We start from the raw sequence: 19320 nt of genomic DNA on the forward strand, positions 1-19320 counted from the left end.
AGAAAAGAAGTCCCACTCTAAAATCCTCCACTATTCTACAAATCTCCCTTTCTTTACTCCATTTAGTTAAATGGGTGAGTTACTATAGTGTGAAATGTCCCACATAAAGCTAAAGGCAGCTTAGGAACTCAAAGCCCTCACAGTCTGGATTTAAATCTCTTCCCCAGCAAACTTCCCCAGTTGGTTTATCTGCCTTCTTCTGAAATGATTTCTCAATATTCTCCAGCCACCAAAAAACAATTACGCAGAAATCTAGTTGATTAATCAAAACAAAAAGATGTTCATCTTTCTCGATCTCCACAACAGTGGGCTCTCCATTGAAAATGGAAATGTCGATAAAGCACTCTGCCCAGTGCTGTCAGGTACAACCCTCCTACAACAACACTATCACACCACATAGGCACAGCCACACTGTACATAAATATAACCCGTATTCCCATTATCACAACACTAGCAAAATGCAGAGGTTTTCAGCACTGAGCTGACGCTTCATCATTCACAGAAGAACAAAATCAAATCAAAATGGGTCTCATCTTTTCAAAGTGGACATGAAAGTCGAATTAAAAGCAATGAAGGGTAGAAGCAGATTCAAGATACCCTGAAGGGGAAAAAAGGTTTCTGGAATTTCCTACTTTTATGGACAAAAGAACTCACAATTTCAACACACTTAACAGTTCTCTTCTCAACAAAGAATTCCCTTCCTGCACACGACCCCCCCCCCCACGTCCACTCTGACTTTCCAGTTTTTACCCCTATCTCTAGGTCTCTTTTCACTCACCATGGTTCCTCCTCTTCTGCACCAAAGGCTCCCTACACTTGGTCCTTCACTACAGCACCTGTGCCCTGACCCATGCAGACCTTCCGTAGCATCTCCCCACAACATGCACATCTGACTCCCACCCCTGTGCAGGCTAGCCCAGTTCTTCCTCCAGCAGGACTTCTCCGGCTTCCCTTAACCCTGTTCTCGTCCCTTACACCCCATCTCATCCTTGAAATCCCGGGGCCCAGCTCTTCCTTGCTCCTCTCACCATCCGCTTTCAGCCCTGTCTCTCCACCTCATTGTTTTTACCTTGGATCTGGCTAAACCTCATCAATTAACACAATTCCCCAGTTACCCTGTCCCAGCCCGCCATCACTTCTTTACACCCTTACTCTCTTCTCCTTTCAGCTTGTCTGGTCCCAGAATTGTCCTATTAACGCCCCACCTCTCATCCCGGTTTCCTTTCACCCTTCCACTACGCTTATTCCTAACTCCACCTGGTACTCGTCCAGTGTCTCATTCACCCACCCTCACTTTCAAGAATTTACACCCATCGCCCACCCAGTAACCCATACCTTTCTCAGAACCTCACGATTCCCACCCCACCGCGGGTCCTAGTCCTTCGGCTCCTCTCGCTCTGCACTAGTTCACACCCTTGTCACGTCTGGCTCTTAATCACTCTCTCTCCTCTACTCCCAACTATCACCCCAGCTCTGGCCCTCCTTGCCTTCCACTTCCAACTCTTACCCCAGCACCCTCACCCTGTCACGATCCCCTACAAAGCTCTCCTCCTCCAACCTGTGCTCTTAACACCTAACCCCAGTCTCGGTCTGCCGAACCTCATTCCCGGCCGGCTTCCTGAACACCCACCCTGGGTTTTGCCTCCTTCCTACCTCCTTGGCTGGCTTTTTCTCACTCCTCTTCTCCCAGCCTTCTAACCCTTTCTCCCCTTAATCCTTCTCATCTCATTCTTAGACCCGTTCCCCCCAACCGCCCCCGAGCCTTCCTTCGCTTCTCCCCTCAAGCCTTTTTTTTTTTTTTTTTTTTTTAACCCTCAAGCCAGTCTTCGCCCACCCCGCCAAAATAAAGCGCCGGCCCGCCCCGTCTGCCGGCTCTCGCCTCCGCCGGCCCCCGCCCCGGGCGCCCCCCAGCCCGCCGGCGCCGCGGTCCCGCCCCCTGCCGCCGCTCCTCCCGCCCGCAAGGCGCGCGCCGCCTTTGTCGCCCCTCACCCGGTGTGTGAGGATTTGGCTTCTTTAAAGGGGAGGGCCAGTGTGCCGGAGACTCCTGTCCCCGCCTCCGAGTCTTAGAATGGGCTCCCTGGCCGTCGCGTCCTCCCCGGTCCCAGTCCCCCCACCCCCTGGAGCTACCCCCTTGGCTGCCTCCCTACCTCCTCCGCCCCCTCCCTGACCCCCCTCTATTTACCGCCATCATCAGCACGCGCGAGCTGTCACCAGGGCGCGAGACAACCGAACCCGGCCCCGCCCCCTGCCCTCCCATTGGCCCGCCCGTCGGAGCCCCGCCCCCCGGGCCCCGCATTGCGCCAACGGCGCAGCGCTGGGCCCCGACCACGACACAGACTGCCTCTCCGAGGGTTCGCGCCGCGGGCGCAAAGTTTAGGGTTAGCCACCAACGTGCGGCCAATTTGAGCCTGGCGTAACGGGCGGCGGCGTAGAGGGGCGTTGTGAATCGCGGGTCGAAGTTTGGTTGAAGCACAGAAGGGTAAATAAGGAGGTTTCCAGACAAAGAGACTCTTAAAGGTACAGAGTCTTAAGGCTGTCCATCCTCCTTAAAGGGCCAGCGACTCTCCGAGCCCATCTCCGCCCCCTTCTCCACAGCACTTCAGCCCGCGGAGCAGTGAAGAAATTCTACATTAGTTCTCCGCACATTTTTTGGAGCTCCTTTAACATCTGTCCCCACTGCCAAGGGGGGAAAACCTTTCTCACTATTTGGTCTCCTTTTTTGTTTTGTTATGTTAAAAGACTAAGTTACTGCTAACTGTGCCGTTCCGAAAGAAGCAGCCTCCGAACTTGGGGGTTTCCTGAGGCAGCGTTCGCAAAAGTTACTATTGGCTCCCAGACGAGTGAGCACGTGTCTGACTTTTGCCACTGATGACCCAGGCGGGACCCAGCTGTTTTATGGAAATCCCCCAAGGAAGAGGTTCACAGCCAAAGCCTTAAATTTAGCAGACTGTCGGGACGGAGACCACAAGAAAACAACAGCGACGATTTCTACTAGGCTTTTCTGCCTCTAAAAAGGCTTCCTCTAGAGGCTGCATTGTTCTGACGTTACGCCCCCCCCCCCCCCACACACACACAAATTACAAACAACACACCAACACGGTTACATCACCCAACACAAGGCTAAAGCAGGTAAAGTCTTACATGTAAATAGAAGGACAAGGAAAAGAAATAAACATGGGTTATCAGCTACACTGGTTCAACGCTGCACATTTGCCAATGTGAAGTAGAGAAGCACAAAAGCTAAAGACCAAAATAAGAAGGGAGAAACCGCGAGTGCATGTGTAAGCATGAAACCACAATGTCTGCAGCCAAGCGTGCTTAAGTGTAAAAACGTGTTCAAAGGTAATTACCCTGGACATTTTAAAGAGGTTTGATGATGGAAGGAAAGACCTTGATTGATTTGATTGATTTGGTGAAGATCTGCCATGTGGTTCAAGAGCTCAAAAAGTAAGATCTAAAATTTAGCATTCCCTTTGTTGTCTTTAATTTCTTTTTAAAATTCTTACCTTACATTGTAACTCAATTATCAATTTTTCTCCCCTTACTCTGCAACCCCCTCCAATTATTGGAGATTAGATTGTATCTTATCTAATGTTAATTCCTTAACAAAGTGCCTAATGGGTAATAGGTGCTTTTGAGTGAAAGGTTTTGGAGCCACTTAAGACTTCCAAAGGAAAGGGTGTTCTCAAAATAGCATAGTCTAGGGCGGAAAGATTCTCAATGCCCTGAGCATGTATTGGATCAGTGGTTCTCAAAGTGTGGCCTGTGGAGCCCTGAGACTCTTCCACAGGGTCCCTACCAAACTTGTTTTCATAATAAGACATTATTTGCCTTTGTCACCATTATGGTATTTGCACTGATGATACAAAAGTAACAATGGGCAAAAATGAGCACATTTCAAGTCAATAGCACTCAATTATGCTATCAAAGTACTCTTCGCTGCCACTCATTCACTGAAAAAAATAATACTCATTTCACTTTGGAAGTCATAGCCCGACGCGGGGCTCAATCTCATGAACCATTGAGAACTCATGACCTGAGCTGAAATCAAGAGTTGGATGTTTAACGGACTGAGCCACCCAGGCGCCCCCCGTTATAAGTTTTAATAAGGCAACTATCAATAGATAGACATAAACTAAAGCTCTTTGGAACTTTTAAAAGTGTCAAGGAGTCCTGAGACTAAAAAGTTTGAGAATTGTATATTAGATGGAAGCAGAAATAAGAAGGCTATTCTAGATATTCAAATATGAGAAGGCTCGGCAGCAGAGCCAACAAGGTTTTAGCGTAGCTTCAGAGTTAAGTGCTTCAGTGGTTCATTAATGAGGAATGCAAAATAGAATCAGGAGCACTGAGCCTCCTTTAAAGACACAACTGGTAATGAAATGTGATCACAACACACATGGTACGACACAAAAACAGTTCAGAGACAGGAACAACTAAGACCTGGGAGCAGAGGGGAAACAGGGATGGATGTGTTCCACAAAGAGTAAGTATATAGACAACTGTACCTCAACATTTTTTTTTTTCCTAAACAGAGACTCTTTTCCTTCAGGTTGCAGAAGAACAAGTAAAATCTTATCACTGTGAATAAATTTTAAAAACAGAGTTCCATGCTCCAGAGATGGGCCACACAACTGTGCTCGCTGATCTGGCTACAAACAATATACCTGTACTATGTATACCTTCTTGGGACCCTCCCTCACTGCTCATTCTCTATTATAATAGCATTCTTTCCACTGGGGGAGAATTTTACCTGCCACCAAGCAGTATGACCTCATAACGTCCCATCTTTTTTTTTTTTAAGATTTTATTTTTAAGTAATCTCTATACCCAATGTGGGGTTTGAACTCACAACTCGAGATCAAGAGTCACATGCTCTTCCTACTGAGTTAGCCAGGCACCCCCATAACATCCCATCTTAGCCATCCTAACCAAACACCAGTACCTTCAGCACCATTACAAAGACGCCAGTGCAGAAAGGGCATCTCCTTGCCGACAAAGATTTTGACATCTATTCTCCCTTGAGCCCCTCAACAAGCCTATGAAACATGGAATGTAGGCATCATTATTTCCCACTTTACTGATAAGACCCAGAAAAGCCAAGTTGACTTGGAGTTGCCTGGTAAGTTCAGGACAGTCCTATGGCCAGCACCGGGCCAATTGTGCCCTAAAGTGGTGCTCTCTCTCCTTTAGTAGTTGCCTCGGAATACCCGTCACCTCCACATCCCTAGCTTTGCTTTTCCTACACAACAAAAGATTTCTAATATTGAATTCTGCCTTGGGACAGTCTAGGATATATAAATGTGCTCCCTAAATTCTCTTTTTTAAAGCCCCCAAAGAAATTTCAGCAGAATTCATACTAACCTTAAAAAACAGGTCTATGCCATCTGATGGGGCAGGAATGTGATGGAAAATAAAACAGAGAATGCAAGAGAGTTAGGAATCTTTGCCCTAAGAGTTCCAAGAACTTTTTTTTACTTGCTAATTTCATCACAGAGGCGAGGAACTATTTCTCTGCCTCATCAATCACATCATTCTGAACAATGAAAATATACTCATTATGCCAAAATTCCATTACAACAGAATAATTTTCAGATCCCACAGAGTGTGTTATAATGGAAGAGTAACTCCTGGGGCCACAGAGAAAGCTATAAAGATTCTTCATACATATTCACCCCACCCACTTCTAAAAGGTTGTGTGCATGTGTACATAGAAACAAAAGGAGAATGGGGAACCAATAGGAAAGGTAAGAATAGGCACAGTCCTGCTTCCCAGACTGACCGAAAGGCCTGAAGGTCTATGAAATGAAGGAGGGAAACCCCTGGATGAGACCTCAGAGGAGAGGTCCGAGTGGCAGGGGAAGATCTTGCACATAATAAGCCAGCAGGACATATTTCCCATCTGCTTTACCTTGGCCTTCATGTTTCCTTTCAAAAGCTGTTCTTCTAGAGATCCTTTTTTGGACCACAGATCTTTGAGATACTCTAACAAACCCTATAAATCCTAGTCCCCCAAAACTACACATATATATATATACACAAAACCGTGTCTGATTTCAAGGCATCTCAGGCCTCTCAGGACTGCCCTTGGGGGGGGCTAGGCTGTTGGAAGTTAGTACTGCTACTTCAGAGTTATCATTTGCTCATACTCCAGCACTAATAATAAACTCCCTCATTAAGCACAATAGAGTCTCCACAATCCAGGAGGGAATGGACAGGTATGTTCTGTTTTGTTCCATTTCTGTCTCAGAGTCACTGAGAAAACAGATGAAATAAATACACAGGGAAGGGATTTCCCTAGATGAGGCCAAGTCAAGGTTGCATGAACTCTGGGGGGATAATGTAAAGTTCTGAGTCCTGAACGATGGTCAAACTAGGTGAGCTAAAGGGTCCTTTGTAACCCCACAGACTGATTTTGGGATGTTCTACACAATGGCAGAAACTCTACCTTGGGGGAAGAGTCCACCCTCAAGAAGAGACTGCTCAAAGTCCAAGGACACCAACCCCCAGGAGAGGACCACACTTGTAACGCAACTGGTTTCAGCCATGCCACATGGCACTTGTGATTGGGGCCTGCAGCCCATGGAGACCAGACAGCAGCAGGTATAGAGAGGGACGCTGTGGCAGGGGAAAGGCAATATTGGGAATTCCAGGTGTGCACCTGGGAGACAGTGAGGCCATATATCAGTCCTGCCTAGCTCCAGATCTTGAAAATGTTCAGCCTGTTGCCCTTCCTAAGTTCTCAGAGTCTCAACTCTGGACACCTGAGGGCATGCTTAGGTGGGACTTTCTAACTGCTCCCCTTACCATCCAGGATTTGGAGAGAATTTCACTACCTCCTCCTGGAGCCTCAGGAATGAATACTGGACACACCAGGTTGGGGCAGACCTGGCGGAGGAGAGGAGTGGTCAGTCTCTAGGTATTCCTTCAGTAGAGCAGGGACACCAATAGATGGTGGAGGAAAGATGACCACTTGGTACTCAAGATCTGAAGCAAGCAAGCGGGAGGCAGCCTGGGAACAGGGGAACAGAGAATCACAACAGCACAGGAGCCCAGCGGAAAACACAGCCAGAGCAGGAACCACTAACGAATACAAGAGATGGATTAGACACAAGTGGAATACGGGCTTCCCTAAATCCCTTCTGCTTTTTTTGCCTTCTGCTGTCACACATCTTGCCATGTGCAGGCATCACTTGTGGAAGAACTTAATGGTTCCTGTAAAGGGACTCTTTCTTTAAAATTAAACCTCATCCCAGGGAACAAAGTGCTAGTTCTGCTTTTGTCCAATATACACTGGAGGAATGACATGGCATCATAGACACCCAGGTGCCCCACTTTGACATATCGTGGTAGCTAGGAGTCCCAAGTCAGAAGTCTGGTCCCAACTCCAGCCTCATCTCAGCGTGACCTCTTTGGGAGCCACCACCTCCCCATTTCATGGTAAAGGAAAACCAAAGGAGCCCTACAGCTGCCCTGCATAGCTCTGACAGCTGAGGTTAGCAGATTCCTACATGGCTCTGGCAAAGGTACCCACCCAGGTGACATGTTAGCAGGGTCCCAGAAATTTCCCAGTTTATGTTCTTTTGGGGGTGGCTACAGATGGGGAGAGCGGCAAAGCATCTGGAAACAAAGGAAGGAGATTTAGGAAGACAGGCTGGTATAGAAAGAAAAACATCAGATTTAAATCCCAAAATATCGCATCTCCATTTACTGGCTGCATTTAAGTTCTCATTTATAAAGTGAGCATCTGACTTCAGCTCAGGTCATGATCTCACAGTTCATGGGGACAGCCCAGAGCCTGGAGCCTGTTTCAGATTCTGTGTCCCCCTCTCTCTCTGCCACTCCCCTGCTTGTTCTCTGTCTCTGTCTCTCAAAAATAAATGTTAAAAAAAGTTAAAAAAAAAAAATACATTATATTCAAAATGCTATCTCAAAAAATATTTGAGATAGCCTACAGAAAAATACAAAGATAAAGCTGGACAAGAGCAAATATAAATCAGAAGGCCAAAAACAGAAGATCTATGCATTTTATTGTGTGTAAATGACATCTAAAACATACCTCAATTTAAAGAAGCAAAAACCAAAGAAACAAACAAAAAAGCCAGAGGAGGAGAACAAAAAATGCAGATGGCAGGTCCTGCAGTTTCAAAGTTAAACTGAGCTTCCTGCCAGCCAAAGCTAAAAGGGAAACATGACCACTACCTAATTCTTATTGTAGAGGCTTCAGATCTGAAATAATGGCTCTCTGGTACCTTCAATGAGGGGCAGAATCCTTGGGGACAACTCTGTAGTATGTACAGTAACATGTGTCCTAAGGCCGTCCCTGACTGGATATATCAATGTTGGCCCAACTGAACATTTCTGTGGTAGGAGTCGGGTAAGCAGGTAATGTAAGTCAAAGGAGAAGCTTGGAGGCTCAAATGAGATGAGGACAAAGAGCTCAGGAAACTGTGAACCCTTAGGTGAGGGGCGCAGAATTGACTGCCCAGGGTGACTAAGCCAGCTAAACACGAAAGCGACTCTGGCATCAGCCCTATCCCAATGCAATTCGTAAACAAATGGCTTAGTTACACGGGGTGCTCTCCAAAATAGCAACCAAAGCCACTCCGGGGCATATCCATTGAGCTTCACATAGCAGAGGGCCCTGACTGGGCCCCCACATCCATTTTCTCCTTCATCTTTTAGTCACAGAAGCTCCTGAGTTTTAACTGGACACATGGCCACCCAAATAATGGGCTTGTGTCCCAGCGTCCCTTTCAGCAGAGTGTGGCCACACTGATTTGAGAGACTCCAGGTCATAGCCTTTAAAAAGAAACTGCTTTGTTCTCTCTTTCCCTGGTGTATAGTAGACACAGAGCTGAGGAGTCTGTTTTGACCCTGAGGGCAAGGTCAACACCCAGGACTGGCTGAACAACAAGACAGAAGGAAGCTGAGGTTCTGGTGACCTTGTACAGCTAAATCTGTCTTGGACCATCTGATTACATCTGTACTATTTGAAGAGCAAAAAATAAACTTTTGCTAAAAGCCACTGTACTTTTGGTTCTCTTTGTTATAGCAGCTTAGCCTGTGGCTTAATCTAATTCACAACAGAATGGAAAGATGTCAGAGGGAGATTCCCAAGGACTGAGGCAACACCCTAGAAAAGTCAACTCACAATTCACTTCAGCAAGCAGGTCAGAAAATGATAGCCATCACACTAAGTTATGCCTTCTACTCCTTCTCCAAGAGAGGCCCAACCGCATCCCTGGAGTAGAGGAAGAGGCCTTTATTACAGCCCAGCCCAGCCTGTCCACTGCGGGCCCTGGCCAAATCCTCAACAGCTGGAGATACAGACTGCTTTCCCCACCAACACTAGGCAGGGACAGCCCTGTCCTACCTTTTCCCCTAAAGCAGGAAAGCTCCACACTTCTCCACTCTTCATAATTACCATTCTTGAGAACAGGCCAAGTCCAGTAAGGCGTGGGGTGAAGCAGCTGCTGGGGGGCTGTGTGTGAGGGTCAGGGGAGGGGAGTCCAAATCCCCAGAACAAAAGTCACAGCTGGGAAGAGGGAGGGAAGCTTCCATGTCTGCCCTGGGTTTCTGGGGGGTGGCACCTGCTCCTCCTGTGTAGTCCCCTGGTGGCAGAGCTCAGCTGGGTAGCTGCCAGCCACTAGCGAATGCCAGCCACGGGCACCTGCTGCTGCTTGCGGATCTTGTTGAAGAGTTCCATGTACTGGGCCATGGTGTCTGCCGGGCCGTAGACGGCATCGTGTCTGTTCCCAAACACTGCAGGAGCCCCTGGTGTGTGGCTGCCTAGAAAACTCTGTAGAAACTCGAGCAGCAGGTTCCAGCAGTCACTAGCTACCACACAAGGGCCATACTCTACCTGGAGACCAAAAGAACAGAGAACAAAGGTAAGTGAGGGCAAGGACAAGGTCTCCTGCTTCTCTTGCACCTCGTGCACCCTGCTCCCATGTTCCCCAAACCCCAGCAAAAGACAAACACCTTCTAACACAGTGTTGATCCAAGGAAATAGTCAACCCAAACACTAGGGATTCAACACACCCAGCATCATTCCCTTTAGGCATCTCAGACATTCTCATCTTGGGAGTTACCAACCCACGGCCCAACCCATAAGACCCAGGCCCCTTCTGGTGATCTCAGAACTGTATGTTCTGGTATGTTGCATGAAGATCCCAGGAGAGCTCAGGAAAATGTTTATATGTCTGAGTGTGATTGTGTGTGTGTGTGTGTGTGTGTGTGTATCCATAGTGTGCAAAGTAGATACCCATATTTGAAATATTTTCAAGACCAAACATGACTCCCAAGATAGACCCCACCTGACCCTAAGAAGTAATTTCCCAAACAATGTGGCAGGGGCCAAAGATTATACATCTTAGACTTTCTCATTCCTTTCTCCTAATTTTTCACCAGACAGATGGCAGAAAAAATAATTAGTAACATAAGTGGAAACGAGGAAAGAAATAACTGGGATGTATTTGTACCACAAAGTTGGAAACATAAAGGAGAAGCGAACAGTGGGTTCCCAGTGGGTCTCAGCAAATCCAAGGCGTATCACAAGCTGAAAGGGGTCAGGAAATCTTGGCCCCAGAGGTCCCTGGCGTATCAAAGTAGTAATTCCTGCTAAGGCCCTTTACTCTACCTGGAATGCCTTGTGGGCCTTATCTATCCCCACATCTCTACATTTTTAAGTCCCTCTTTACATGTTACTCTTGCAGAAAGCATCCCAATCCCCAAAGTCAATACTTTCATTGGCCTGAATTCCCAGAGCAATCTGGGCCTTTTTTATGGCATTTCTTAAAGACTAACTTCAAAAACAGTTTGTGTGGGGGCGCCTGACTGGCTCAGTCGTTTAAGTGTCTGACTTCAGCTCAGGTCGTGATCTCACAGTTTGTGAGTTCAAGCCCCTTGTGGGGCTTGCTGACAGCTCAGAGTCTGGAGCCTGCTTCAGATTCTGTGTTTCCATCTCTCTCTGCCCCTCCCCCACTCAAGCACGCACACACACACACACACACACACACACACTTTCTCTCTCTCTCTCAAATATAAATGATAACAATAATAAAAAGTTTGTGTGTTTCAGCTTCGCTAGCTTACGAAATTACACATTTTCAAAAAGCAAGCCCTGTAGCTTACCTATTTTTTTTTTTATCTCACACAGTGCTGGACACAACAAATTGAGAAATTTCACTGGTCCCAAAGCCAGCTACTGCCACACTCCCTCTTTGTCATCTTCAATATATAACCCAGAGATGAAGTCACCACACACACATACCTCTTTTCATCATGAAAGTTGACAGCATGTCAAAAGGAAAGGCTCATCAATGCTACACAGCCTTCCAGACTTATCTTGTAGGGTACTGTGGAGAGGTGTACAGGCACACGATTTAGGGCCCACCTCTCAAAAGTTACCTGCACCAAAACTTGTCCTGGTCTGCTCCAGTCCTTGTGATGGGTGACCAGTCCCTCCACATCACAATTCACTGGTCTCCCTTGACTATCCCTTCCCCTCTCCAGCAAGACACCCTTCCTAAGCTTTCTCCCTGTTGTGACCCCAGCTTCCCATTCCCACCCTGAGCCACAGCCTGAATGATTAAAGAAAGGCTAAAAGATGCCCTGGAGACAGGGATCAGGGAGAAATATAAACACCTGTTTGCATTCAGAGGGATGTGGAAATCTACAGAGCCCTTTAACACATACTGCTATTTCCCCAAAGTCTTACCTCTACGGAGATGCCTCGGGCACTGGGCCCCATGGTAACTGTGCCCACCTTCACTAGGAAGTCACAGTACTGGTAACGGGTACCCCGGGTCTCAATCTTGCTAGCCTTGGCACTCTGGAAAAAGCCCTTGAGCTTCACCATGAGCACATCGAAGTTGGTGTCAGCAATGAGGCAAGGGCCATTCTCAAAGAGGGCGAAGCAGCTCAAAGGGTACTCTGAGTTGTGCATCACGTACATCAGCTTCCCAGCCTGACCTGCAGGGACAGAGATCCTATCGGCATCAAGACCTTCATCTGCAAACCCCAGGACAGAGTCAAAGGCGTGGAACAAGGCCAGATGGCATTGTGCCATTACCTCAGCGATCTTGGAAGGAGATGGGGCAGGGGGGAATCCCCTCACTAACAGTCTTTTCCAGAGAGGAAAGGAGACGAACGGCAGGCAAGGCAGCATGTGGTAAAACCTCACCCCACAGAAAACGTGAGGAGCACAAGGGAACTTTGATAGCAACTGCTAACAGTTTAGTTAAGTTCTTAAGAGGGATGGGCTCACAGATGGATGTTTAATGATGATGATCAATGATGATGATCGATGACCGACACAGACTTCACATACAGTCTTCTGTATGATCGTTTCTTGCAGAATAGGGACAATGAAGTAAAATTAACAACACCTGAGTATACCAAATGAAGCAAATGCTCTCTTTTCTGTCCATCCCTTCCTCCCTTGGCCTCCTCCCTGAGACACAAAGGTGGCCCCACAGAAGCAGCAAAGGGGAGGATCTGAGCTTGAGGCTGGAAAGGTAGGCCAGAGTGAAGCTGTGATAAGTCTTGTTTTCCAAGCCTCAGGAAGTATGGACTTTACCCTGAAGGCACTGATGAACCCTTAGAGTACTTTAAGATATCAGCTGACTTGGGAAGCAATCGGCACAATCGCAGAAAGAACTCAGGATCTGGAATCAGAAGGTCTAGTTTCGAGCCCCAGTCACCCCTTCCAATTTCTGAAAAATGAGCTTTCTCATTGATTACACTAGAGATTTTTCTGCAAGAAGGAAGGAAAGCTACATATATTTGGTTAACTAAGAAACGGAAAGCAAGATCCACTCCCCCCTTATATACTACAAGAGTCAATGGATAGACAAGGACAATCCCAAGTATTTAAGACTTACCTATTCAAATATTTATTAAGTACTTAACTATCCCCAACATCGTGCTAGGGCTTAAGAGGCAGGTTTAAGAGATTTAAGTAGAGAACATAGAAGCTGGCCTCAGGAAGCTGACACTCTCACTGGCAACAGGGGAAAGACCAAAGTGCGTATGTGGAATAGACCAGAAGTCTTTTTGGAAGGAAGAACAGAGCCGGAAGAAATCAAAGTGGGCAAGAGTCAGCAGGAAACATGTTCATGGAGAAAAGAGGACTACGTACCCTATGAAGAGAGGATAGAGTTCAGCCACACTGAGAAGGAAAGATATTCTAGACAAGGATGAGAGTTTAACAGTGGAAAAGAGGAGATGGGGTGGAGGGGCCGCTATACAGGCCTCTACTCTGCTGCCGCTTCCGGAACTCAGGCCCTGCGCCAACCTCCCCCCACATCCCTCTTCACTGCCTGTTGCCAATTCATACGTTTCACCTCCTGCTAAATCCAGTGCAAAACATTTCAACCCTCCAAAAGGACAAAAAAGAAAAAAAAAAAAAAAAGACATCCAAAGCTGATCTGTCATTCTGTTCTTATGCAAACTCACTGTAAGTACTTAATTCATAACTCTGTAAGTCTGAGAGTGTTCTTACTATCTTGAAAATATTTTGACAGTCAACTGAGGTTTTTTTAATGAAGGCACTGCCAGTTGTTTATAACAATAATAATTTTTTTTAAGTTTACTTATTTTGAGAGAGTGCGTGCACAAGAGCAGGGGAGGCACAGAGAGAGAGAGGGAGACAGAGAATCCCCAAGCAGGCTCCTGGCTGTCAGTGATGAGCCCAACAAGGGACTGCATCTCATGAACTGTGAGATCATGACTTGGGCTGAAATCAAGAGTTGGACGCTCGGGACACCTGGGTGGCTCAGTTGGTTAAGCATCCGACTCTTGGTTTTAGCTCAGGTCATGATCTCACGGTTCGTGGATTCCAGCCCTGCATCAGGCTCTGTGCTGACAGTGTACAACCTGCTTGGGATTCCGTCTCCCTCTCTCTCTACCCCTCCCTTGTACTCCCGCTCTCTCTCAAAAATAAATAAATAAACGTTTAAGAAGAAAAAAAAAAAAAAGAGTTGGATGCTCAACCAACTGAGCCACGCAGGTGCCTGACAATACCATGTTTTGAATCTCAACAGAGTATTTCCGTATCTGCACACACTTGTGAAGCAAGCAGAACCAGTGTCACTGTCCCCCTGTTACAGACAAGGAAAATGAAGCTAATGGGTTCTGGACCAGCAGCAGCAGCACCACCAACTGGGAACTTAATGGAAATGCAGATTCTCTGTCCCAGCCCACGCTTACTGAGTGGGAAACCCTGGAGGGGCCCAGCAATCAGCTGTGACTGAGCCCTCTGGGTGATGTTAATGCTGGTCCCTATGAGAACTTGTGATCCAAAGGCACAGAGCCAGTAAGGAACAGAACTGGACCTCCAATCCAGGCCTTCTGACCTTAAGTTTACTGCTCCTTCCATTCTACCCCGCTGTCTGCCACGAATGTGTCCTCTCCCCAACTAGACTGTACCTCCTTGAAGAGTAAAGGTCAGATTAGGAAAACAAAGCCCGTAACAGGTAGTGTCATCGATGTAGTATGCCATCTTATATCTATGCACAAATGTTTTGGTTTCCAAATGCTTTCACAACAATTCTCTTTTAATTCCTACATCCTTCCTACTGAAGGCAAAACTAATAGTAACACTGTGATCTTATTGATGCTGAAACTCCACAGAGCTCTGATTTATCAAATATTTATTACATTTACAACCTCAGCTCTAAGTGCTTTGCACATACTAATTTAATTAGCACAACAACACTAGGTGATCAGTACTATGATATTTTCACTGTACAAATGACAGAAATGTACTGGGAAGGTACAGAAACAGAGCCCATAGCAGACAGTTTCATTAGAAGGGATTTAATACAGGGAACAAAATACAGGGGTTGGAAAAACTGAAAAAACAAATGGTGAGGCCGCCCAAATATTAGGAACACAGGGATGTACTACTATCCTTAAGGCTGGAAGGAGAAAGAGAAGATGTGCTGTCATTAAAGCCAGACAAGAGGGCCACCCAGCAGGAGCTAAAACCAAGAAGAGACACTGCCACAGCCAGAGATCCAGAGACACGGCCCAAAGCAGAGGGAGAGGAGGAGATATTGTGCTCTCCCTTTCTTCTGTCCTCTAACCTTCCCCAGTGCAGTAACTGGCCAAAGGTAACTAAAAAGGGGCCAGCAAATGTTTGAAGGGGAGGTGAGGGTAATGGATCCATGGAGAAATAGGCAAATGACCAGCACAGCAACAGTCAAAGGTTGTGGGAGTTCCCTAAGTTACAGCTAGTATGTGACCAGAACTCAGTTCTCTGGTTCCATGATCTAGGCTCTTAATCACTGTGCTTTGGAACTGTCCTAAGTCAAGTAACTGCAGAGCCAAGACTAAGAGAACCCAGGTTCCCTAACTCACATTCAAAGATTCTCCTGGGGCAGTGGGTGACTCAGGTGGTTAAGCATCTGACTCTTGATTTCGGCTCAGGTCATGATCTCACGATTTCGTGAGTTCCAGCCCCACAAAGGGCTGTTAGCGCAGAACCTGCTTGAGATTCTCCCTCTTTGTCTGCCCCTCCCCCCACTTGCATTTTCTCTCTCTCTCTCTCTCAAAATAAATAAACAAACTTAAAAAAAAAAAAAGATTCTCTTTGTCTCTCTACCAACACCACCAATCATCCACAGTCCATCTCACCTCTCAATATATTTAAAATAAAAGTTGATTCACTGGTCGAGGTTATGCCAATGAGGTATCCAAGACTACTAGCTAGGTGTGGGAATCAGAAAGCCTTTCTGTAGAAAGTTCTAAACACTCTAAAGCTGTGAAAGAATCATATACAAAGACTTCTGAGCCTAAAAGGAGTCTTTCTCAAACTTAAAAGGGTGCTTAATGATCCTCAAGGGAGCTGGCTGAAATGTAACTGAGGCCTGTAGCTCCAGTCCAGTCAGTAAGCAGGGCCAGGACTCTGCACCTTTAACAAGTAACCCAGGTGATTAGATGCAGAGGCAGTTAGCCAGTGACCAATCCCCCCGAGAAACGCAGCTCTAAAAGTGAGAAGTGCAAAAACACCAAAACACGGGCCCCGTATAAGAGATGAAGGACGAAGAATTAACGAATTCAGAAACACCGTCTGCCACGTGTTCGAGAATAACCACCCTTTGCAAAAGAGCATAAAGAACTCAGTGAACCCGAATGTCAATCAACTCCAAGCCAAGGTTGCATCTCACTGACCTTGGCTGCCAAGAGTGGAGGCGGCTGTGTGGTAGGTCTCACAATCCACACAAAATGTTCCTTGTTTCTCTGCCCCAAGCATCTCCAGTTTCCGGGTGAGGAGCTCCACGGTCTGCTGGACACTCTTGCCCTCAGCCACAGGCATCTGGGACACACTAGAAGGGAGAGGACCCAATCATCAGTATCCAGAAGCACATGTGCACTCATTGAGCCACTCATTTGCCCACAGACTCACAGCTCTTCAGGGCCAGGAGTTACCTTAAGAGACCACCTACCCTGATCCTCTTTCTCATTTTAAAGACAAGGAGAGAGAGGCTCAAGTCCCTGAGAGCTCCACTAAGAACTACAGCACAGGTCTAAGGACACTCACACCAGTGCAGTGAACGTCCTATCACACCGCTTTCCCAAGTGTGACATGTGTGCCAACGTTCAAGAGGTTTTAGGTGGCACACAGACTGAGCATTCCCTAACATTAAGTCATATGAGAAAAGAACACCCTTTGCAATTCCTTCAGTTCTGACTGTATCAGGAAAACCTCAATTTGGGGTATGTTTTTACCAAGTCTCTAACATTTTGAACGGGCGCTGTCCAGTAAAGTAGCCACAAGCCACACGTGGCTTTTTACACTGAAACTAATAAACTAAGTTAAATTAAAAATTCAACTCCCCGGGGCACCTGGGTGGCTCAGTTGGTTAAGCGACCAACTTCAGCTCAGGTCATGATCTTGCAGTTTGTGAGTTCGAGCCCCGCATCGGGCTCTGTGCTGACAGGTCAGAGACAGGAGCCTACTTCAGATTCTGTGTCTCCCTCTCTCTCTGCCCCTCCCCCACTCACGCTCTATGTCTCTGTCTCTCAATAATAAATAAATGTTAAAAATTCAACTCCCCGGGGCGCCTGGGTGGCTCAGTCGGTTAAGCGTCCGACTTTGGCTCAGGTCATGATCTCACGGTCAGTGAGTTCAAACCCCGCGTCGGGCTCTGTGCTGACTGCTCAGAGCCTGGAGCCTGTTTCAGATTCTGTGTCTCCCTCTCTCTCTGCCCCTCCCCCATTCATGCTCTGTCTCTCTCTGTCCCAAAAATAAATAAAAAACGTTGGAAAAAAAAAATTAAAAAAAAAAAATAAACATTAAAAAAAAAAATTCAACTCCCCACCTGCACGATCCACATTTCTAAGGCTCAAAAGCCACATGTGACTAGAAGCCAGTGTATTAGACAATGCTGTTATAGAACATTTCTGTCATTGGCAACTTCTTTTCAACAGCCCCAGGATCAAAGAGAAAGCAAGCCTCAAGTTTATACTCTTTAGGAATGAGAGGCAACAGTATGTGCACAAATTTAAACCAAACAATGAAATAAAAATGTTCAAGATTTCCTTCTATGGTGAGTAAAACTGGCTCCCCCTTTAGAGTAGTAGGTAACAATCATTAGGCACAAACCATGTGCCAGACCATTCCCAAAGGCCTTTAGATGAATTAACTCTGAATCCTCACAAAAGCCCTATGAGATGAGCTGTTAATTATCTCCTTGCTACAAATGAGTAAACTGAAGTGGAGAGGGGTTGAGTAACTCGCAAAGGGCCACACAGCTTGATGTAGTGTAGCCAAGATTCAAAGCCAGGCAAGCTGGCTCTATGTCTGTGCTATACGAGACCGCTTCCTTAGGGTTGTAATTGCCTTTTAAAATATTTTTAAGGAAAAGAAATGGATTCGAAAAAAAACATTAATAAATAGTACAGGTGGTACCTAATTGTATAAAAACCACGTTAGTGAATTTTGGAAGATACTACATTACTTTATGATCAACTAAATGAAGGTATAAGAATGGAGTCCTGTAACTAAAACTTGTCACTACTCTCCATCAGAAAAAGCACTCATAAGTAAGGATGATGATATGCCTTATTGTGAAACATTGTAAAAGTGATATTATGGGGGGAGTCAGAAGTCCCAGGAGTGTGAAAAACTTGATTAAGGGTCCCAACAGACTGACAGCCCATTCCTTCTGTCTTCTACTGAAAGAACAGGGGCTCCCAGGGTTCCAAGCCACTATGCTACAAACTTTTCATTCCATTCCTCACACATCCCCCTTGCACTAGAGGATTTGTAAAAGGTTCATGATGTCCACTGTAAACAACAAAGGTGACGTCATGGACAAACCGACAAGAACCTGAGCTGCAGGAAAGAGTGGTCTCCCCCAGGCATTCTTATGCAAGAAGCTTCCAACCACTGACTTCAGATATCCTAACCTCCAGCTCTCTCTGACTGGAAAGATGCTAATACTAAATATTCAAAACAAAACAAAGCAATCCCTGAAATCTAGCATTTTGGAACTAAGGCCTGCAAGAGCAGTAGGCCCATACCTTCCTCTGCCACCCTGAATTATATCATGTTAGAGATAAAAAGTCCATAAAAACTAGACCGTGTAATTAAACACAGAGGGAGACGGATCCCCAAGAGGTGACGCGCCTGAACCCCAATCTAACTGCCAGCAGCTTTTTCTCTAGACCCACTAGCTTAAAACGGCCACACCACAACCAGACACGGGCTGGTCTTAACTGCTTTAGGCGGCTGTAGGAAGCAGCAGGAGAAAACCTAAAAAAAAGATGGTTTCCCCATGGCCTATCCCCCACTCCCTCCAGCCTCGCCGGCAGACTGAGTCCTAGTCCGGACATCCTATTTCCGACCCTTAAGTTTCACTCCGGGCTGCCCTATGGCCTCATGGGAAGGAAGAAAAAGGGAAGGAGGTACACAACCACCGATGGGCTCCTGGGATAAAACCTTTCACTTGCCGCCTTCCAGGAAGCACCGGAGCATCTCCAAGCAAACAAGGCCGGAAAAACCGCAGCCCTTACAGTGTCTCCCTCACCCACACATTCCGAAGACATCTTGCTCAGCTCGTGCGGGGCGGCAGACCCTGGTCCCGCTCCTCCTCCCGGGTACACGCCAGGCTCCGAGGGCCTTTCCCGACCCCAAACGCCGCCCTACAAAGTCCCTTGGGGTCCTACCAAGTCACTCCCATGGTATCGGACCAGCAAGGTTGGCAGGAACAAACAGTTGATTCGCAGCGTTCTCCAGCCACCCACACTAAGTGAAGATACCCCCCCCCCCCCACCCAACGCAACCTTCGGCCGAGGGAATGCAACGGA

The 19320-nt window shown here is 46.8% G+C and overlaps 2 protein-coding genes across 11 annotated transcripts in view; both read right to left on the reverse strand.

The window, feature by feature from the left end:
• USP49 (ubiquitin specific peptidase 49) overlaps positions 1–9495 on the reverse strand; it is an 87384-nt gene extending 77889 nt beyond the window's left edge. For 3 of the 10 annotated variants that reach the window (XM_058733909.1, XM_058733908.1, XM_058733918.1), the window contains exon 1: positions 2183–2228. The gene's annotated coding sequence lies outside the window, so the exon portion shown is untranslated. Of the gene's footprint in view, positions 1–778; positions 1789–1989; positions 2117–2182; positions 2230–9376 lie in introns of those variants that run through there. The other 7 variants (XM_058733911.1, XM_058733910.1, XM_058733912.1 and 4 more) reach the window with 6 other exon arrangements.
• On the reverse strand, positions 8014–19306 carry MED20 (mediator complex subunit 20). Its single transcript, XM_058733934.1, has 4 exons — positions 19180–19306; positions 16180–16334; positions 11723–11976; positions 8014–9865 (listed from the first exon to the last, which is right to left on the reverse strand). The coding sequence occupies exons 1-4, from the start codon at positions 19191–19193 to the stop codon at positions 9650–9652; spliced, it is 639 nt and encodes a 212-aa protein (XP_058589917.1). The 5' UTR covers positions 19194–19306; the 3' UTR covers positions 8014–9649.
• Between the last annotated feature and the right edge of the window lie 14 nt (positions 19307–19320).

The sequence above is a fragment of the Neofelis nebulosa genome, chromosome 6 (genome assembly GCF_028018385.1).
Source record: "Neofelis nebulosa isolate mNeoNeb1 chromosome 6, mNeoNeb1.pri, whole genome shotgun sequence".
NCBI classification, from domain to species: Eukaryota; Metazoa; Chordata; class Mammalia; order Carnivora; family Felidae; genus Neofelis; species Neofelis nebulosa.

Coding starts and splice junctions, on each gene's coding strand:
- MED20 (XM_058733934.1), bottom strand. Junction 11,977..16,179: donor CTCCACTCTTGGCAGCCAAG/GTCAGTGAGATG, acceptor CTGTCCCTGCAG/GTCAGGCTGGGAAGCTGATG. Junction 9,866..11,722: donor CCCGAGGCATCTCCGTAGAG/GTAAGACTTTGG, acceptor TTTGGTCTCCAG/GTAGAGTATGGCCCTTGTGT.